The sequence below is a fragment of the Myodes glareolus genome, chromosome 23 (genome assembly GCF_982192425.1).
Source record: "Myodes glareolus chromosome 23, mMyoGla1.1, whole genome shotgun sequence".
Taxonomy (NCBI): Eukaryota; Metazoa; Chordata; class Mammalia; order Rodentia; family Cricetidae; genus Myodes; species Myodes glareolus.
The window spans coordinates 32,447,994-32,470,748 of record NC_142048.1 but is presented as its reverse complement, the minus strand read 5'-3'; the positions used below and the strand labels follow the sequence as shown (position 1 = coordinate 32,470,748).

The window sequence follows — 22,755 nt, the reverse complement described above, 5'->3', positions numbered from 1 at the left end:
TCATTAGTTGTGTTTTGTCTTATGCTCTGTCAGTTGCATCATACAAGATTGATTGATTGATTGATTGATTGTATTTTTTATGAGATGGGTTCACTGTGCAGCCCTAGCTTTCCTGGAACACACCTGTAGACCAGGCTGGCCTCAAACTCAGAGATCCAATCCATTTTTGCCTCCTGATTTGTTGGATTAAAGGCATGCACAACCATACCCAGCCATACTTTGTTCATTGTTTCAAATTTAGGCTTGTGTTATTACTTAACCATGTTAATTAGTTTATGCTGTTTTCTATACAGTTTGAACTCTTATCATACCCCTATATACATAGAAACTCAGTAAACATTAACAAAATCTACGTTTATTTGTTGGGTATTTCATATCTCCCGAACTAAAAGTACATTAAATAATATAATAAGTGCAGGATGAAGAATGAAAAGTCACACACGATTGCCAACACCATGCAAATATTTATTCAGGATTGTATTTCTCAAATATTTCAAACGAATATAAATTGCAGAAAGAGGCCAATTTGGAACAACTAAATGACATTTGGAATAAAATCATTTGGCCTAATTTTCATAACCACGGATTTCAAGGAATACCACCATCCATGCCAGGTGTACCAGACGACTCCATTATCCGTCTCTGCTGTGTAGGGGCCCTGATAGTACACCCCATTCAGGTTTGCAGAGTGACACCTAGTGGGAGAGCAAAAGAAAACAGAACAGTCAGAAGGAAAGACCGCATCAGAAACTTTATCTTGCTAAGAAACGGTAAAACTTTTAGATAATGACTTCTGTTGTTTCTCAGAAACACATCATTTCCCCAAACCTGAAACTTCTACACAAACAAAGGTCATTGTTTAAGCAAGTGAGTTTTGGTCCCACCTCAAACCATCCCAGACCCACTTGGAGTGTGTTGAAAAATAAGCATTTCAGTTCTTAGTAGCTTTTTGTGGTAGTTTGAATGCAGTTGGCCCCCATAAGCCTATAGGAGTGGGGCTGTTAGGAGGTGTGGCTTTTTTGGAATAGGTGTGGCCTTTGGACACACTTTGGAGGAAGTGTGTCTCTGTGTGGGGAAGCTTGGCTGTCTCCTTTGCTCAAGCTGAGACTATTTCCTGTTGTCTTCTGATCAAGATGTAGCCAGTATCATGTCTGCCTGCATGCTATCATGCTTCCCACCATGACAACAATGGACTAACCTCTGGAATTGTAAGGCGCCATCTCAATTAAATGTTTTTCTTTATAAGAGTTGCCGTGGTAAACCGGGCAGTGGTGGCACACACTTTTAATCCCAGCACTCAGGAGACACAGGCAGGCAGTTCTTTGTGAGTTCAAAGCCAGCCTGGTTTACAGAGCTTTTTCCAGGACAGTCAGGGCTACACAGAGAAACCCTGTCTTGAAAAAACACACAAACAAAAAAAAGTTGCTGTGATCATGGGGTCTCTTCACAGCGACAGGAACCGTGACTAAGACACCTTTAAACAAAAAAAGAAAAAGAAGCAAAGAAAAATGTCATTGTAACCTTCATCTACATCCTCCTGGTTGAACAGTGTTAGCCTCATGCTTGGCCACAAGGGCACAGTAAAGATGTGGGGACAAGCAAAGAAGACGGACAAGCGGTTCTACTGCAGCTTCCAGAGTAGTTTGTACTTCCAAGTTCACCAGTCTACAGTCGAGATACAACTTTCATGATTCAGATTCCCTTCTTTACCTTCTTTGGTTGTTAGCGTATCAATTATTTGCATCTTCAAGATAAGCAAACAGAACCTAAACCTCCTTTTAAAAACTTCCCAGCTATCAGAAAACAATCTTTTGTTTGACTTGTCAAGTTAATTTTTCACATATACTGTACCAATCTAAATAGGTCTGTTAGGTTATTCTAAAATTTAATCCTTTCCTTCTTCCTCCTTTGGGGTCTACACATTCGCCTGTCCTTGGCATACACAAATTTCATGTAACAGTTTGTTGTCGTTTTCCTGTTATGATATTAATCACCATCTATTATTTATTGCCATAACTAATGAAAAAATATCAGACTATAGGCTATGAGAAGAATACTCAGAACTAGTTCTGAGAAAAGAAACAAACCATTGAATCAGAAAAGCAAAGAATTCATTCATAAATGCAAAGTAGCAGGCTTGAGTCACTAAGCTTGTGATTTGCTTTCACTGACCATCCTGGCGGTACTCCTAATTTAAACAGCGAGGACTAATCAAAACCATGCCCGCTAAGTCTGCAGGGATTCAGCATCCACTATGTTTCTAAAGTACCATGAGAAGCAACATTTGAAAAGGAAAACCCCCAGAGTACCTAGAATAAATATTTGGATACGTTTATCTAGAGAAACTATTATGTTTGGTTTGATTTGGAGCCTATTGAGAAATGGGCTGTAGGGTCCACTACTTAGTATTCTGAGACCAGTGTTCCGGTATCCTTCAGTCTCTAGCCTGAACTGACACTAGTTATTAAAGATTGACACTCCAAGGTAAAGAAGTGTCCGGGGAACTGGCAGCGTAGTGGTGGTCGCCGGGGAGAGATACGACTCGCAAAGATGCGAGGCCTGAAAGGCAAGGGAGGTAGCAATGAGGGTTTTATTTATTTTATTTTTCTCTTGGCTGTGACCAAATACCACAATGTAAAGAAGTACTGGCATTGGCTCGTCATTGTAGGGTTGGAGTCTTTCCCGGTGGAAAAAGCAGAGGGTGTTGAGCATCAGTGGTAGGAACGCTTGGCAGCTGTTTTTTAGATGACTTTGAGTAAGAAGCGGAGTACTCCTACGTGGGTGGGGTTGGATAATAAATACAGACACCCGGAGGGGGCGTTGCAATTCCAGTCCCAATAGTGAGAAACACTGAGAAGTGCCAACAATTCCCATCAATTCGAATGCGACACGGAAAACAAAGAGTTAAGGCTACGTTTCGGGAACAATTTCCTTTCTCTCTAGGGTGACCTGTTTTTCTTGGGTAGTGCCAGCTACTAAATTGCCTTTTTTGATATTTCCAACCCCTGTCTCGAAAGTCAACTATATCATTTATTTGCCTTCCTTATTAGTTATGAGGCTGCCATTCACTCAGGAGTAGAACAATCCAACCAACTGGAAGATGTACACACTCTAGGTCTCAGTAATATTAACGTTGATTTCTTCAAGTCTGTTCAAAATCAGTCATTAATGAATGTTCACAGATGACAAGTTATAAATGCTGCTTACTTACAAGAAGAGGAAGGAATAAAGAAGAAGAGGGGAACCATCTTTTTGTTTTTTAAGAAAAGGAAGCTAAGAGGGAAGAGATGTTTCACCATGTTTCACATTAGCACAGTAGGAAAAAAGTGATTTAATGATCTTCCTTCTCTGCTCCCTCACGCTGTTGTGTGTACTCCATCTCCTTAATAAATGGCCAACTGTTAAACAAACTCAATTTTTGGAAAAGTAAAACCCAGCAGGAAGCCTACTCTTTTTACAACCGCATACATTTCCCTTAATTGATGGAAATTCCTTAAATTCATTGTATCTACATTGAAATCTACCTCTTTAAAGCCAGCCAGCTATGACTGTTTCCACCTGTAATTCCAGCACTTGGGAGGCTAAGGCAGGAGGATTGCCATGCGTTTGAGGACAGACTGCAGACTGTACTGCGTAGTAAGGCCATGTCTCAGGTAAGCAAACCAAAAAATAGTAATTAATTAAAAGCCAACACATCACAGCAAGCGATGTTATAGTGAAGACTCTCATGGTTTTTAGAAATTGTTAGCATGCATAGAATAGATACACTCACAGCATATAGAGTCTAATTTTAGCATGTACAGAATAGATCCACTCACAGCATATAGAGTCTAATTTTAGCATGTACAGAATAGATCCACTCACAGCATATAGAGTCTAATTTTAGCATGTATAGAATAGATCCACTCACAGCATATAGAGTCTAATTTTAGCATGTACAGAATAGATCCACTCATAGCATATAGAGTCTACTTTTAGCATGTATAGAATCGATCACTCATAGCATATGGAGTCTACTTATAACGTATATAGAATAGATCCAATCATAGCATATAGAGCCTACTTTTAGCATGTATAGAATAGATGCACTCATAGCATCGAGTTTATATTTTGAGATGCTTTATTTACATTAAAAAATTATATAGATTATGGGATTTACATGGATAGTCCACTTATATGGAAAACACTACACTCCAAAATTGCCTAAGATTTCTTAACGGAAAGTTTAGGTGTCCATACATTTTGAAGTGGCTCCTGTTTTCTAAGGAAAACAGAATATTTCCAAAGCTGATGTTTCATTCCACTTTGCCCCACACCTGCTTTGCAGAGGTAGCGCACCAGCTGGCTCACTTTAGAGGAAAGCTGCATGGAGTTTCCATCTGCACCTAACTGATCCTACAAAGATGCAGCTTGGGAAAACAAAAAGGGACCAGGAGCATTTGGTCCAGAGATGAGACAACTCGAAACGATACAAAGCGCTACCTCTCTTTCAAGGCCTAAAGAATTCTGCTGAAATGGAATCGCCTCTACTCTATGGCTACTGAGAGGGAACTGGGCAAGAGGGCAGATCTCAGCTAGGCACCATGAGTGGTACATGTCTGGTCTGCAGTTCCAGCATTTGGGAGGTAGAGTCAGTGGTCGTATTAGGGCTCAAGATCACTCTCAGAGCACTGACTGCTCTTCCAGAGGTCCTGAGTTCAATTCCACAACCATATGGTGGCTCACAACCATCTATAATGAGATGTTGGTACACTCTCCTGGCATGCAGTCATACATGCAGGGAGAACACTGTTAACATAATAAATAAATAAATCTTTAAGAAAATGTTTAAAAACATTTTTAAAAGAAGAATGAGCTTGATGATAGTGGTGAAATATTCAAATAGCAGCTATGATAGGATTAAGTGTTAAGACCATTGTAGCAATTTTTCCTACATTGGGAAGGCTTGCATTAAATGAACTAATAAACGTCACGATGAATGAAAAGTAGTACAAAATTAGAGCAGTAATGGGGATTATCTTGTAAGAGATGAGACAATGGAGAGATGGCTCAGTGATTAAAAGCACTGGCTGCTCTTCTAAAGGTCCTGAGTTCAATCCCAGCAACCACATGGTGGCTCACAACCATCTGTAATGAGATCTGGTGCCCTCTTCTGGCTTGAAAGCATGCTTGCAGGCAGAATACTATATACACAATAAATAAATCTTAAAAAAAAGAGAGAGAGAGATGAGACAATGAAGAGTTAGTTGGTTCACAGAGAGTCGCAAATTCCTTCTTCCTTCCTCCCTTCCTTCTCTTCTCATGCTTTCTTTTTAAAAATTTTAAACAATAAACTTCACTATAAAAACATGCAAATTAAAAACATCACTTTGGGTCTAGCTGATTTCACTGCATGGTGCTTTTTTATTTATTTACTGTTTATTTTATTAAGGCAAGTGCCTACTAGCCTAGACCTCATATAATACCTGATGGCCTCACCTTCCCAAGTGCCAGGATTACAGGTGTGAGCCATCACATCTTGCTCACAAATATGTTTATGTGTGCATGCTCTCTACTTCCTCATGCCAATTTAGGGCCTTCTTGTTATAACTCAACAGTAACTCAGTTTTCAAAACAAAATCCTTGTAGAAGTGTAAGTTTGATTTATTTCCAAAACATATTATTGGAAAATTTTGTTTATTTTGTGTGTGTGTGTGTGTGTGTGTGTGTGTGTGTATGTGTGTGTGTGTGTGTTTTCAAGACATGATCCCAGGCTAGCCTTGAGGTTGCTATGTAGCTGAGACAGGCCTTGAACTTGTGGCGATCCTCTTGTTTCTGCCTGCATCCAAGTCCTGGGTTTACTGAAATGTGGTACCACACCCAGCTTCTGTTACATATTGTTCAGGCTTTACTAATGTGCATAGTGAACCTCAAAAACACCTCACAGCTGAAGAATTCTGGTGAGGATGACGTAGCATCACACATAAGGCCACCATCACCTTACTTGGTATAACTGACGCCATTATCGCCCTTACGGCCGTGTGTGCAAAGCACCAAACCTGTTAAACCACCAGCCAGACTGCTCCTCCTCAGCACAGTTCCCGTCGTAGTTGTCATTGTCTCTGTCCCACGTGCTGAACTTCATTCTTCGATGACTAGCCCACCACTGCACTTCAGGGTGAAAGGTCCCTGAAAGGGCGTCGCCGGCTGTTCCAGAATATTCTCCAATGTTCAGTTCATAAAAGGACTGAGGAGGGGAGAGAGCCATTTTCACTGTCAGTAGGAAGCACTTGAAAAAACGTTAAACAAACGAGTTTATATTATGTATTTTTATTTCTACAGCCCTCAAAGCTTTGTTGCTTCATTTCAGTGTTAACTAAAAATACTGCCTTGATTAAATTTTAAAAATTAAAACTTTTAATACCTTTTTATCACCAACTTTAAAATGTTTGTATTGTGCAAAGCGACTATTTTTCTCAAAATCTGTCAGGTCAATTTTTAAAGTATAATCTCCTAAAAAAAAAAAAAGAAAGAAAGAAAAAGTAAGAAATTATTGTTGTTTAAATATATGACATGATATTGACTTTTAAGGCTAAAAATAAATTGTAGTTCTATTTTACTTTTACCATTTCCTCTGCCAAGAATCAGTTTTCAAAGAATAAACAGTGACTCCAGCATAAAACAGTGTGAGCATTTTATTGTTTATTTTACTTGAAAATGACAGCAAAATAGCACAGTTGAAAAGTTCTACTGTCTGAAGAATACAAACAAATCTAAAAATAGTGTATGATTCACTTTGTCAAGAACAGAAAATATTATTATTTAGTTAATGGATTTAAAAAGCCAGGCGGTGGTGATTTACACGTTTGATTCCACTCTTCAGGAGTCAGAGGCAGTGAGTTCAAGACCAGCCTGGTGTATAGAGTGAGGTACAGGACAGCCAAGGCTACACAGAGAAACCCTATCTCAAAAAGCAGAGAGAGAGAGAGAGAGAGAGAGAGAGAGAGAGAGAGAGAGAGAGAGAGAATGATGATGATGAAAATAGTAGATTTAAGAATTATGTTTATTCCATTTGTCTTAATTTCATAAGAATCTAGGTTTAACACTAATTACTATTAACAACACCTTATGACCCCAGCAGCCAGACCATGCTTCATCATACAGTCACCCTCACTTGCATATGCGTGTATCTGATGGGTTTTTGTGTAGAATAAAAGGTCAGCTAGGAAGGTATCTAAGAACAATATGAAGAAGAAACAAGAATCCTGGTTGTTTTATGAAAACCTCTCCTTGTTAGCATCAAAGCCCAGGGAACAGATGTCATTGGAAGAGGGGATCAGGAAGAGCAGAGGAGTACCTCAAAAAGCTCAGAGAGAGAGAGAGAGAGAGAGAGAGAGAGAGAACACGCAGAAGGAGGTCATTATTGAAACCATGCTGACGTCAGTGACTCTTCATCAAGAGGATTTCCTGGAGTTTCCAAGCCAATGGGAAAATATTTAAAACAAACTGAATTTATTTGGCATACAGTCTTATTTATGCATGCTAGAAATGATACATATTGAAGAAAACTCTGAATATAAAAAGAGATACTATGATGACTATAAAAATTCTAAGTTATAAAAAAATATTGTGTGAAACAAATTAGTGAAGTAATAAAGTCATCCCCTTGCCCCTTTTCCATTGTTCCTGTTTGTGAATGACAGGCTGGTATTCCTCCTGAAGCACAACTGTTCTTAAATATTAGAAATTTGATGGGTGTGGCATAACATTCCTATCACTAAGGAGGAAAAGGCAGGAGAATTATGACAAGTTCAAGCCAGCCTGGTCTGTACAGCAAGTTCTGGGCTAGCCTGGATATATGGTGAGACTCTGTCTCAAAGTGAAAATTACAAGTCAAATGACTAGGTAACATATAATTTTACCTTCCTATCTTGTTCAATTGAGTACCACAATAACCTCACAGACTGGTGAAATTTAGAGCTTCAGATTTCTTGCAGTTTCAAGTCCAAATAAACAGGGCCCTTCAGTCCAGTCTGTGGTTGGTACCTCATTTCCTATCTCCATCAAATGTTGTGCACTAACAGGCCTTGAACATCCCTTGTGGACACCCTAGCTCTGTCTACACCTATTGTAAAACGCTGTTTATTGCCTGTTGTGGAATAGTTGACTAGGCAAAGATGTGTTACATTTGTTGCCGCATTTATTTAGCAATGTAAATATGTATTGCTGTTTTGCCTTGCCTGCCTAAGGCACCTGATTGGTCTAATAAAAAGCTGGATGGTCAATAGATAGGCAGAAGAGAGATAGGCGAATCTGGCGGGAAGAAAGAATAAGTAGGAGGAGGAATCTAGGCTTGGAAGGAGAGAAAAGAAAAGAAGAACGGAGAGGGGAAGATGCTCAGGGCCAGCCAGCCAGGCAGCAACCAGTCAGAGACACATGAAATAAACAGAAAAAGTAGGACATACAGAATGAAAGAAAGGTAAAAATTCCCAAGGCAAAGCATAGATGGAGAGAAACAGGTTAAATTAAGTTATGAGAGCTAGTGGCACAAGTGTAAGATAAGGCTGAGCATTCATAAATAATATTAAGTCTCTGCGTCAAGTTTTGGGAGCTGGCTGGTGGTCCAACGAAAGCCAACTACAGCAACCGAAGGGCAGAAAAAGAAGAGCATTGAATGAATCTTAAGAACAAAGTTCTAGGCTATTTGAAGGAGAATTCTGGATTCTCGTTTCTGGGACAAGTATGGAAAGGGGTTCTCTTCAGTTAGATCTCCCCAAAAGTATTAACTTAGCTCATATGAGCCAAACCCATAGCATGAATGGACACAGTAGAATGGGATATGTCAGTTATCCCCAAAAGTATACGTGGAGAGAAAATATTACACATTTTTTTAAAAGAAAAATGTCTAAATTTTGGTCAATAAATGAATAAACTTGCAAGTAGAAATTATTTCTAGATTAATTTTATTGCAGACAGTTCCAAAAAACTTAGGTAAATAAATAAAGCTATTTTTAAAGACAATTTGAGTAGCCTTAACTGCTGTCATAATTAAAGAGTATAAGAACAGAGGCAATTTCTTCTGTTTGAGCTATGATACTTTATGCAAGGCATGAAATTGATAGATACATTTCTCTATGCAAGGTATGAAATTGTTAAATACATTTCTCTATACTATCCAAGAGCAACCATCTTGAATACCAAATGCGAAAAGGGATGTGTATGTAGATCTGTGGTAGAACACATGCTTCGTATGTGCAAAGGCCTAGTTTCAACATCCAGCCCCAAGCAAGAAAAGATGAAGGGGAATCAGATTTATTGAAAACATCCACCCAGGCAAAAGTATACGCACAAAAATAACATGAGAAATTAGCTTGAATTTTGGGTGCTTAAAATGACACAATGGTATTTTCATAGCTTAAACCATGATCCAGAAAAATACTAATATAAAGAACAAACAGAATGAGGCATGATAAATGTTACATAGCTGGCAAAAGATATACTCTTAAAATCAGGATAATGTATATACTGAGGAAAGGAGACATTGTGTAGATTCAGAGACCACTGATGAGAGGGAGCACCATGATACACTGGATTATGCAAACTTTCTAGCTACCACTTGTGCATCTCAAAGACCCTGGTAATCAGTGCTCTGCTGACTATTTTGGATATAGACTGACCAGTAGTTGCCTGAGCTTGGTTGGAACAAATAAGCCTTGGCATTGTCAGTGTGATTCAATTTGTCTTCTTGGGCAGTGCAACCGTGATTTATGAGACATTGAGTCCCAGACCTAAAGGGGGTTGACTGCAGTCTCAAGCTATCAGTAAGCTAAGGAGGATGACAGATGGGAACAAAAGGCTATGAAAAATAAAACACTGAAAAATTTTTATGGAACAAAACTTTAGACAAATAACTCTAGTTATAAACATACACGTGAACATGTATGGACAGAATTGTATAGAGGGTCACCATTGCTTTTAAATCATTTTGTGTGTGTGTGTGTGTTTTCAAGATTTATTTTTATGTGTACATGTGGGTGTCTGTGGGTAATGCCACATGCGCGGGTGCCTTCAGAGGCCAGAGAGGAGAGTTGGGTTCCCTGGAGCTGGGGTTACAGGCAGCTGTGAGTTATCTGATGTGGGTGCTGGGAGGAGCAATATGAACTCTTGAACTCTGAGTCATTTCTCTAACCCCAAACTACTACTGTCTTGAAGTAGTAGTGGCTTATCACATGGTATTACTGTGGTAATAAATTATGTCTCTCTCTCTCTCTCTCTCTCTCTCTCTCTGTGTGTGTGTGTGTGTGTGTGTGTATAATTGTCAGTCACTCAAATTTTTAAAAATTATTTTGAAATAATTTTTAAATTAATTTTAAAATAATTTTTAAATTTTAAAATAATTTTTAAATTATTTTGAAATAATTTTCTATTTCAAGGAATAGAAAACATAGAAAATACATGTTTACCTACCAATCTAGTTTCTTTGCCTCTAATCCCTGTTTTAAGTAGCATTTTACAAAAGGGGTAGTAGCTCAGCAGGTATCATTACATCTGAAAAATCATGATATCTACTGAATTTTTTTCTATTGCCAATGATTTAGTGTGAAATACTACATGGCCTTTGTTTGTCTAGAAGTCCTGGGACCTGAACCTTAGACTTGCTGCCTTCTGTATGCAAGTACAAAACTTACCTTGCGTAGTCAGTAAGTTAAGGTTTTTATTACCCAGCCAATATTCACCATTTCTTTGGACAAAGTTCCCAAAGCCACTTTCGTAGTCATTCCAACCCCTAAGAAGTTGAAGTTGAAAATTATTTTTAGTGAAACACAAATGGTCACCTGCAGCACCCATCCCGTTCCTCCCATTTTCTTATCTCCGTGTTCTCTTGCTGAGTTCGCTCACACGCATATTCTTACTTGTGAATGAAAACATAAAGTTTGTCGTATTACTGAATTTGAGGCAGTAAGAAGGCTTAGCTAACAAATCTCAGTCTGCTGTTCTAACGAATTTACTGGTTAAAAGCAGTTACCTGCTAAAGTTCTCACTGCCGTCAGATCGTCTCTGAATTACAGTCCAGCCTCCTCCGTCAGACATGTCACAATACACAGAGAATTTTGCCTGGCTCCGGAGAGGTTTGATTTTGTAAAATCCACTCTGTTTAAATCCATCGTTGTAAATCTCTGAGCAATCTGTTTACAAAAAACAGACACTTGCTGTATGTTTTTGTTCCTGAAATCCAGTACCCGTGGAGACAGACAAGACAAATGGAATACATAACTGGTTCACAAAATGCCATCTTGTTCGTCCTCTAGTGGGAATTCAGAAAAATCAAGTTTTCTTTCCTACGATGTAGTTATCATTGGCCTCTTGATAAGACCAGGGGGAAGGAATGAAATATGGAGCATTAATTATTTTTGAAGAAAGCAGGTTAAAGCAAATCATTTTTGTTCAGTTTATTGCTTTGTACTCAAGTGTGAGTTATCGTTTATTGGACAGCATAGTGGGACCTGCACAGTGAACTGAACAATGAAAGTAAAAATGCAGCCACATGTAAATATTGCAATGGGATTATCTTGTCTTAACATCTTACTGAACATTCGAGACTGAACCCCAAACAGTAACCATGTCAAGTTTTTATGATCTTTCAGTTTTACTACATTTTAAAAACATTCCCCGGAAACTTCTAACAGCCCACATATTCTGGGATATTTTGTTAAAGATTGCACGCCTTTGTGCTTTCTTTTATCCCTCTGTTTCTCTCTGCTGTAGTATTTCTTTGGCCTTTGAACTTAAATAGCTACCAGTTTGTCACAAAAGGTAATATTAGTGTCTTTCTTTTTTGTTGTTTGTTTGTTTGTTTTTGTTTTTCCAGACAGGGTTTCTCTGTGTAACTTTGGAGCCTGTACTGGAACTTGTTCTGTAGACCAGGCTGGCCTCAAACTCACAGATATCCTCCTGCCTCTGCCTCCTGAGTGTTGGTATTAAAGGTGTGCGCCACCACCACCCAGCTAATATTAGATTTTTAAGCCACTTGAGGTAAAAAAGCTAAACCCACTGGGTCTTATTCGAGACTGATTTGAGCAGTCTTGGAGAGTATGGTTAAGAATTAGGTAGAAGCCCACGCAGGTTGCAGATAGTTGGAGCAGGGGTCAAACTACAGAGAAGTAGTCTCAGGAAAAGCCAGGTACAGAACTTTTGAAAATGATATGTAGAATCTCCTTTTACATTTGGCTTTTACCTTTTTGTTAATTTCCTCTTTAAAAAAATGTCTTATGATTAAATTATGTAAGTTTTATGGCGTGTTTTTAAGGTCTCTCTTCAGTTCACTGTTTTGATGCCAAACTGCCAACAAATGAAGCACATATCATTGAGTAGGCAGTGGAAATCTGAAGAGAAAATAAATAGACATCACAGAGCTGACTTCGGTCATACACCACTATTGGTCTTCCTGGTGACGTAGGCTTTGTTCATGCATTTACTTTTAAGATTCAAAAACACAAGTGTTCTTTATGCATGCTGGACTATAAAAGGGATCCTGTTAGAAAACTAGACAAGAAGAAAATGTCCACGGACAGTCAACTCAATGTTGTTTAAAAGCTTATGTCTTGTGGTCAAGTATGTAGTAGAAGACTTTGACTAAAGTCAGCACATTTTCCCTCCATTGGGAAAGAGCTCCTTGTTCATAGCTGATATTCTACCAAAGTACTGAACAGCAAAAGACTCACAAGGTTCAAGCTCTTTTGCAGGCAAATATGGAAATGATTAACTCTAACTTGCTGTAGAAAAAAACTTCATGAATATGGGGATCTCTGCCAACACCTTCTGTTTGTTTTTATTTCATACCATCTTTCAGTTTTGTTTTTAAATTTCCTTCTCTCCAGAAGAAAATGCCAAACACAAATAAACATTACAAGGGGAGTTTTTAATGAAAGGAAAAACAAACAACCCACCCTCAAAACAATACCAAGCAGATTTTTTTTAAAAAAAAAAAAAAGGCAATAAATACACATTTAAAAAAGCAAACAGCTTGGAGCTAGAGAGATGAGTCAGAGGTTAAGAGCACTGCTTGCTCTACCAGAGGTCCTGAGTTCAATTCCCAGCAACCACATGGTGGTGGCTCACAACCATCTGTAATGAGATTTGGTGCCCTCTTCTGGTCTGCAGGCATACATGCAGCATGGCAGAACATGGTATATGTAAATAAATCTTTAAAAAGGCAAACAGTTTATAAAGAACAGTTTAAGGAGCTCGTCCTGGAGACTCATGGCTCAAACTGTGACAGCAAAAATAGCAGAAAGTTTGATCAAAGTAGGGATTAAAATACCAAGTACAGGGGCTAGAGACGCAGTTAAGAGCACTTGACGCTCTTGCAGAGAACCCAGGTTCTGTTAAATAGACAAACTTTTAAAAATTATCTTTTATTTTTCTTAAAAAATAGACTTTTCTTTTCCTGTCCTTTAGTTCTACTAATTTATTTTTCATTGTGGGTTTCAAAAGAGAGAATCGGGTATGGTAGCGCACACCTGTGGTCCGAGCTACTCAGGAAGTTGAGGTAGAAGGACTGCTTGTACTCTGAATTTCAAGACTAGACTAGACAACGCAGTGAGACCCAGCCCAAAATAAACAAAAGGGGAAACTGCATACATATAAGGAGGAAAAGTCCTAAATAAAAACAAAGTTTAAACAGAAACACTCTCAATTATAATCTGCCATTTTAGGTGAATATTTAGCAATCTGTGGGACTGATTTCTTGTGAAGAGACAGAAATTCTCAGATACTTAGTATTTAGATCAAACACTCTGTGGGCATATACTAGAGATAAAAGGGGACAATATGGAAGAAGTTTTTTAAATTGGTGGAGTGAGTGAGTTATGCTGCATATCATTGGAACAGACATAGCTTTTTAGCAAGATGTGAAGTGAGCCGAGGGTGGGGGAGGATACACCTGAAATCCAGCACTTGAGGAGGCTGAGGCAGGAAGATGGTTACGTACCAGGCCAGCCTGAGCTATCGAGTGAGATTCTGAGTAGAAAACCATAACTACAAGACAAAACTGAACAAAGAAAAGGTCTAAAGTCCCTGGATACCCAGTACCGTCGTTCCGTGTGGATATGTGACCCAAATGGTTGAAACATTTAGGAAAAACCAGTTCTGACCTGCATATTGCCTCTGGCCTCCAAAGTCGATGAAATTGTCCTCTTGTCCTTTATCCAGGAACTGGACTTCCTTCTCGTGCGCGAGCTGTGCGATCGTGACCTGCAGCTGTTTGACCCGGGTCTCAAGCTGGTGCACCTGAGATCGGAGCCTCTCCTGCTCCCGCAGACAGTGCACATCCTCGAGGGCCTGCAAGGCAATGTGCAGCTCACGTTTATGGGAAAGAAAGCTTGCCAATAATCTGGATAAATCCTTGATTCAATGTTGTCTCCGACTCCCATATCAGAATGCTATTTCAACCAGAAAGTCATTTTATTTTTCCCAGAACTTTGAGTATGTTAGTCTTTGGTCCTTTGGAACGGCTAAAGGAGACACATGCTCATTGAAATCACTTTCAGATAATCTTGGTAATATATACTAATTATGTTTGATATTGGCCCAAGACCAACACTAACTACCATGGTCAGTTTTGAACACCTGATACCACGTGAAAAAGGAAATAACACGGCTTAAAAATATTTCGGTGATTTGTTGCAAATCCTGATTTTTATTTTGAAAGTATTTAAGTGTTACTATGTACCACATGTTTCCACAGAACTTTCCCATTCCTTAGGAGCAAGTTAATATCGTTAATATTCCTTTTCTAGAAACTAAAAAGAAATGCCGTCTCTAAGCGATCCTTATAAAAGTCTGCACAATAGGCTTACCCAGCTTTTCCTGCCCATTATCAGAGCAATGGAGACCAGGACCAAACCGCGAATGTCCCTCATTCTTCACACAGAAAGAACTACAAAAGAAAGAATTTCTCATGAGGTTCAGACTCAACAGGTTCAGATAAAGCTTCAGAGCACCTGGGGGTTACCCAGAAATGTATCCCCTACTTACTACTCAGCCTTCTGTCACACAGAATGATGGGAATCGACCGGATCAAAGCCTAGAAAATAATTGAACCCACTCAATGCAGACACGCAACGGGGTCCAATTTCATCAAGGGCTTGAATGTACTGCTTCATACGTATGGAAAAGGGCAGGAAAAAGATGACAGACTGGGACCCTCTTTTGCCTCAGTCAGTTCCTAACTGTATGATTTTAGGCAACTTACCAAAGTGCTCCTGTTCTGTAAAGTGGAAATGAGACTCCTATCTACTTTATAATACTGCAAAAATATTGGAATAATATTTTTAGATAGCTGGACCTTCATGTGCTAAATGAATACCAGATAATGAGTTAGAATTCTAAGTGGAGGACTATTTTTATTTTTAGAAGAAGAAAATTATAATAGAGGTTGGTGCACACTGTTTCGTTTTTCCTCTTTCTTTCTTTCTTTCTTTCTTTTTTTTTTTTTTTGAGAAAGGGTCTCACTATGTAGCCCTGATTGGGCTGGAACTCCTTACATATGCCAGGCTGGCCTTGAACTCACAGACACCTACCTGCGTCTGTTTCACAGGTGTTGTAGACTGTTTATCTTGATGTATTAATATGCACATAAGAAATCATAATGTAAAATGTTAAGTTCTATTTTATTCCTCTGCTTCGCCTCCTCACCACCCCCTCACTCCACTACTTAAAACCACTTTGAGGCTTCCCCTCATCCCAGTCAGAATGACAGAGCTAAAAAAGAAAAAAAAAGCAAATGACAACACATGCTGTCCCAGGGGTGGGAAAGAGGAACACTTCCTCACTGCTGGTGGGAGTAGAACCGGCGGTTACTGCAGAAATCAGTGAGGCGGTTCCTCAGAGAGCCAGAAATAGGTCTACCGTAAGATCCAACTGTATCACTCTGGAGCTGATACTCAAAGGCTCTTTTGCTGCTGGTAAGAGAGGAGTTTGCTGTGCTCATTGCTGCCCTATTCGTGATAGCTAGGCAACAGAAGCAGCGCAGATGTCCACCAACTGATGAATGGGTCATGGGACATTTACATCGCGGAATTATTTGTCTGTTAAGAAAAATAAACTCATCAAATTTGCAAGTAAATGGACAGAACTGGAAGCGACTATTCTGAAATACCCAGATCCCAAAAGATAAACATCTCATGTTCTCACTCATCTGAGTATGCGATCTTTGTATCTTCAGATATATATATGTTTCCTTTGGTTTATATACCTGTAGAGGTTAAGAAGTCAGTAAGGGGCCACTGTTAGTGGAGCTTTGGGGGTGGGAAAATATTATAACAGCGGAACAAAGGACTCAAGGGGAATAACGGAGCAGGAAGGACTCTTAAGAGGCAGAATTAGTCAATGACTACCTTGAAATTGTGTTTTCCAGACATGAGAGTTCACACACCATGAATTCATAGAGCCTGTGATTGTGTGCATAAAACCTGGACAAGATTAGTTCAGACAAAGTCCAAGCATGGGTGAGAGGGAGTCTCACAGTCCCACCTTCAGCTGACGGATGGCTGATGGGGTAGATATGCAGCCCCTGAGAAGATACCCATGCTCAAGAAGGTGGTCCTACACCCACACACATAGAAGCAGAAGGTTGGTTTTTCTTTTAAGTCATTGGGGTTAAAAGAAGAGAGAGTACACAAAGGTGGGAGAGAATGATGGGATCGATAAGGAAGGGAGTGGAGGGGAGGGGTATAGAAAATAGTAAATAGATGTGATAAAAACTGCTTTTAAAAAATGTAAACATTAGGGGCCTGGAGAGGTGGCTCAGCAGCTAAGAGCCAAGGCTGTTCTTCTAGAGGACCCGGGTTCAGTTCCCAGTGTCCACATGGCGACTCACAATGGTCCTTAACTCCAGTACCAGGAGACCCAGCACCCTCATACAGACATACATGCAGGCAAAACACCAATGCCCATAAAATAAAGCAAATAAAAAGAAATATTGCTTAGCATTGATATTTAGTAGAAAAAAATGTAAAAAACCAATGAAAACATTTTGACAGGTTTCTGTCTCTTGGTGGACTAGTGTTACCAACTCAGAAGCAGCCCCTCCTCTGGCAGATCTTTAAATAAAAAAGGCATGTCAGAATGTCCTTATATCTTTTTCAAAGTGCTTACGTTAATGTCACTATCAAACATTCTCAGGAATTTGCTAGGTCTTCTAAATTTGTGCCCAGATTTGTAATTCTACCCGACATCTTCTTCATTTTGGAAGAGTTTTTGGGAGTAATATTACAGAGCTTTCTTTGAAAATCTGACCTTGGGGCAGGGACATGGCTTAGCAGATAAAAGCACTTGCAGAAAGCCTTGCATGGTGGTTTGATGGGAAATGTCTCCTTATAGTCTCAGGCTTATGAACACTTGGTTCCCTGCTTGGTGGTGTTGGTTCCACAGGTTTAGAAGTTGTGAACTTGCAGGAGGAAGTGTGTCACTGAGGGCAAACTTGGAGATTTGAAAGCCTCTAGTCAATCTAGGTGTGATCTCTCCGCTTCCTGCTTGAGCTTCAAAATGTAAGTTCTCTCTTAGGCTTATTGTTCCAGCTACATCTACGGCCTCTGCCTTACAGTCATGAGCCCTAACTCTGGAATCATAAGCCCAAATAAACTCTTTCATTACTTGCCTTGGTCTGGAATGTTATCGTCACCATAGAAAAGTAATTGACACAGCTTGCTACCTGAATTTCACTGCCAGAACTCATGGTGGAGGGAGAATCTCTCTCTCTCTCTCTCTCTCTCTCTCTCTCTCTCTTCCTCTCTCTCTCTCTCTCTCTCTCTCTGCCAAACCTGGTCTGTCTGTCTCTCTGTTTCTGTGTGTGTGTGTGTGTGTGTATGTCTCTCTCTCACACATACAAATAAATAAATGATCTAAATTAAACTCCAGTTTTCATTATTTACGATAACAAACCATCCTGTATTCTGCACATCTAGTTTATAATAATATCATGTCAAGTACCCTGTACCCTGTGCCTTATCATCCACTATGATTGGTTGGATTTATTTTATAGTATTTTTGCTTTAGGTATTTTGAGTTATAAATCATTATACTTTAAGTTTACTATAAGAATAATCATCCCTTAAAATTCTTTTCAAATAGCTTCCTTACTATTCAATATGATTTATTTTAAGGAGGGTAGGGATATAGATCAGTGGTAGAATATTCATTGCATGATTAGGCTCTTGGTTCAGTTCCCAGAACCTAAACAAAAAAAATTAGTTTGAAAGCTATAAATTTTAATTCATTGCAGTGTGTATGTGTGTGTGTGTGTGTGTGTGTGTGTGTGTGTGTGTGTGTGTGCGTGCATGTGTGTGTGTGTGTGTCTCACTATATTGTTCTAACTGGCCTGGAGCTCCTAGTGTCAACTCTTCTGGATTCAAACTTGCAATAATCCTCTTGCTTCTGCCTCCCAAATGCTGTGTTACTGGCATGTGCCACCATCCCGATTTCTGATTAGCAGTTTCAAAGTTAACAAATTATGCTGCATTCAACTTGAAGGCAAAAATGTCTAACTTTAGAAATAAAATGTGGTTATACTGTGGTACATGCCTTTTATAAACAAAAACAAAATGTTGTATGTTAGTAACAAAATTAAAATATGTTTTGAATGGGCTGTTATGAGAGGATATGAGATAATATAAAATTTAAAAAAGGGACTCCAGCCAGTGAAGCAGACCGGCACCTTGTGGGCCATCATCAGAGAAGCTTCCTCCTGCAGTAGATGGGAATAAATGCAGAGACCCGCAGTCAGATATGCAGAGAGTGAGAGACTTTGGAACACTCGTTCCTAGATGGGATGTCACCATCAAATTCACTCCCTCAGAGCTCAGGGAACCTAGAAAAAGAGGAAGCAGAAAGAATGGGAGAGCCAGAGTAGATGGAGGACACCAAGAACACAGAGCCTTCTAAATCACACTGATCCAGACACATAAGAACTCACAGAGACCGAGGCAGCACACACAGCGCCTGCACCGGGCTTAGCTTCCAGTTTAATGTTTTCATGGGATTCCTGGGTGTGCAAACAAGTGGGTCTCTGCTTACTGGGCTTCCCTTGGGCTCTTTTCCTTCTATTTGTTTGTCTTGTCCAACTCAGATGTGTTAGTTTTTGTTTACATTATTATATTAATCCTTAGAGGCCTGTTTGTTTTCTAATGAGAGACAGAAGGGAGTGGATTTAGATGGGAGGGGAGGTGGGGAGGAATTGGGAAGATTTACAGGTAGGGTAGGGGAAACCTTTCAATAAAATGAAAAGGAATAAATGTAAAAGGGAGGAAAAGTTATTTAAAGCAGTGTGTTTTCTAAGTTAGCAGTCACACATGAGCTACAACCTTAACGTAAACAGTTAAAATTTTACCCGTAAGCACAGACTGAGAGACTGCTTTTTCCAAATCTGCCCTCATTTTCTGAAAATAGAATATAACTATATTCTCATTATTTATACTAAGAGTTTATAATTTTTAAAAAGCTTTAAAAAAAAACTAAACATATTTGATCTCCAAATAGCTGAAGTAAAGAAAGGAGTTTGGGACGCCCAGAGCACAATGTGATCTGTTCTTTTTGTTTGTTCCTTTGTAGGCTGAAATGAAATGGAAAGCTCTACCTTGAGCCTCTCCTCCAAACTCACCCAAACTATAAAGAGGCTGGAAGCTAGTTAAATTCTACATCTCTCCTCCAAACCGCTGACCCGCCTTTATTGTCAATCATTCCAATCCCTCTTGAAGGCCCGTGGTGGTGTTCTGAGTTGTGGTGACTGTCATCAGCGCTACCACAGTACAGTTAAGAGTGCAGATAATGACTTACCTCAAGTCAAAGTGAATCAGTCCTCGCCTAGGCTCAGTCCAGACACAGCCTCCCAGGAACTGCTAACCGAAGGCAGCATTTGTAAATTGTCTTCTCCATTATTTGATTAGCAACTGGCACAGTTGATTCTGGCTCTAATCCAGAAACAACATGAGGAAATCAGTTTAACTGGAAGGAAGACAAGAAAATAAATCAAGGGCAAACCCCCAAAACTCTTACATTTTCAATTTCTCCCACTTACATGAACTTTTATTGGATTATATATCTTTATTTTTATGTTTTTAAGATTTATTTATTTATTATGTATACAGTGTTCTGCCTGCACATCAGAAGAGGGCACCAGATCTCATTACAGATGGTTGTGAGCCACCATGTGGTTGCTGGGAATTAAACTCAGGACCTTTGGAAGAGCAGTCAGTGTCCTTAAGCTCTAAGCCATCTCTCCAGCCCAGATTATATATCTTGATTTCAGCCTTTTATACTTATGCACACCCAGAGAAATTCGCATTTTAGCTATCCTAAAATCAAAGTGCAGCTGAAGCTTTGCCTTATAGATGTTAAAGTTAATAAACTGCTGCCTGCGAAGAGGGGCGCTAAGTATAATTTCAGCTAAGACATGGATAGAGGCCACATTTTTCTTAGGTATGAAAACATCACCATCACAGATTGAATGGCCAGTTTATTTGATCTCTTTTTTATTATTTTTCTTTATTTTTGAGAATTTTCGACCTGAAAACATGAAATAATATCTATCACCCATTCCCCTCCAAGTTCCCTCATGTCCTCGACAGCATGATCCCCTCCCTAACATCACTTTTTTCCTCCCTTCCTCCCTTCCTCCCTCCCTTCCTCCCTTCCTCCCTTCCTCCCTTCCTCCCTTCCTCCCTTCCTCCCTTCCTTCCTTCCTTCCTTCCTTCCTTCCTTCCTTCCTCTGTTCCTTCCTCCCTCCCTTCCTTCCTCTTTCCCTCCCTCCCTCCCTCCCTCCGTCCCTCCCTCCCTCCCTCCCTCCCTCGTTTCCTTCTTTCCTCCCTTGATAATCCCCTAAAGTCCCATTAGTGTTGCCCATATGTTCATGGATGTGGGGCTATCCACTAGCAAAAGCATTCTCTATATGTGAAGTTGCAACACACACCTGTAAGCATGGGCTGTACTCTCAGCAAGCTCTCCTTTCTGTTTTCAAAGCCTGTGGAGCAGTTTCTAACATGCAATAGGTAACTTCTAGTTCCACTCATCGTGTTGTGCAACAGCCTCAAACTGGAAGCCCAGGTCATCCCGTCTCTGTTCATTCTGATGTAACTCAAGCAGCTATTTGCTGTTTGCTGTTTGTTCTGTTGCCCCTATTTCTTAACTCAGATTCCAGTAACATGTACGCTGTTTATCTTCTGTCCTTTGTTGTTTACTGAGCGAAAGTATTACCTGGTTTTGACCTTCCCGTTAAACGCTTTCTTATGATTTACTTAGAAAATCTGGAAGTTATTATAGAAAAGTTAGTTCTGGCGATTTAAAAAAGAAGAAGGAAAAAGACAAGATCTCTTGAGTACATTGGAAGTGTGGGAGCAGGGGAGAGGGTGGAAGGGGAGAGGGGAAGAAGAAAGAGGAGTGGGGAAAATGTATAGTTCCATTAAAAACAATAAATAAAATTTAAGAAAAAGGAAAAATGTCATTTAGACTGAAGTGATGTACACATACAGAAGAAGTAGAATTATAATATTTAAAATGTTAGAAAATTCAAGCTGTTGACATTAAAAGGAAAACAAGAAATTTTAAAGCTAACGTGGTAATAACCACTGTGCTGAAGTGTGATAGTCTGAACTTATTTTTCTTCCTTGTACCTTTATTGCTTTCTCTCCATTCAAAAAAGTTTGGTAAACTAAAGTCACAGGAGGTCTACAGAAGGGGACAAGAGCAACAATAGCAAGAACCACCACATTTGCCACATTTTCTCCTTGACAAATATAGTAAGATTGTTTTTTTTTTTCTTTCTATGCCTTTTGGTGATGGCTGGAGATTAAACCTATGGCGTAGCACATTCTCAGAACCAGAACCTGTTTTACCGGTGAGCCATATACCCCTAGCCATAGCACTAGCTACATTAACCCAGCCTCAACATCCTTCTGGTCTACCCTCTGTCTCCATTTCACAGGTGAGGGGATAAGGCCCAGAAGTTTGAATGATTTGCCCAAGGTGACACAGCTATCAAGAGGTGGAGCCAGGACTCAAAAGCAGTCTGGCTCTGAATTCATGGACCGCACTATGAAAGATAGGTTATGGTGTCAATCGAGGACTTGGTTCAGATCTTTGTTTCAAAAGAAATGCAGAAAAAAGCTAATCAGACAGTAAGAACAATATTTAGGGTCAATGTCCTGTGAAAGCAGGCTACAAACTGCAATTTCTAGAAGCTTTGTTGGACAATTTGGGGTGAGAGGAGTGGGCAAACAGAGTGGAAGAACTGTCATAAGAATCACCAAATCATTGGCTGTGGTTCCACAAGCCTGTGCTATCAACCCTTACTTAGGAGGCTGAGGCAGGAAGATTGCAGGTTCAAGGCTGGCCTAGGCTACTGTATTTTGGAAGGAGGGAATCACGGAGAGTGGAAAGAGGAGAATAGGGAGGAAGGGAGGAAGTTGATGCTATAGTTCAGTTATTAAGGTTAGAAAGCACTTATCCAGTATGGCACAAAACCTTGGATCTACTCCACACCTCTCAAAAAAAAAAGTTGAAATTACATGGTTATATAAAACCATAGAAATGAGACTCAACCTGAGATCTGAAAGAAATGTAACAAAAAAATAAAAAATTAAGAGGAGCAGGTTGGTCTAGTGTTGAGGCAATAGACCAGAAACAGAAATTTAAAGGCATGAGTATTTGTTTATTGATAGGATCTCATGCAGCTCAGGCTGGCCTGGAACTCCATTTCTCAGGATGTTGGGATTACAGGCATCA

General features: G+C 39.6%; 1 protein-coding gene across 3 annotated transcripts; it reads right to left on the bottom strand.

Annotated features, from left to right (window-relative positions):
• Window positions 1–444: 444 nt before the first annotated feature.
• Fgl1 (fibrinogen like 1) lies at window positions 445–21,057 on the bottom strand. Of its 3 annotated transcripts, none has more exons than XM_048441717.3 (10): window positions 20,945–21,057; window positions 19,813–19,980; window positions 15,016–15,064; window positions 14,838–14,917; window positions 14,133–14,319; window positions 11,006–11,165; window positions 10,668–10,765; window positions 6,404–6,492; window positions 6,039–6,226; window positions 445–695 (listed from the first exon to the last, which is right to left on the bottom strand). In XM_048441717.3, exons 4-10 carry the CDS (start codon window positions 14,898–14,900, stop codon window positions 536–538), a joined length of 945 nt encoding a protein of 314 aa, XP_048297674.1. In that variant the 5' UTR covers window positions 14,901–14,917; window positions 15,016–15,064; window positions 19,813–19,980; window positions 20,945–21,057; the 3' UTR covers window positions 445–535. The 3 variants fall into 3 exon arrangements, with proteins under 3 accessions (XP_048297674.1, XP_048297675.1, XP_048297673.1); XM_048441718.3 differs by having other exon boundaries at window positions 19,813–19,946; window positions 20,945–20,963; XM_048441716.3 differs by lacking the exon at window positions 15,016–15,064.
• Between the last annotated feature and the right edge of the window lie 1,698 nt (window positions 21,058–22,755).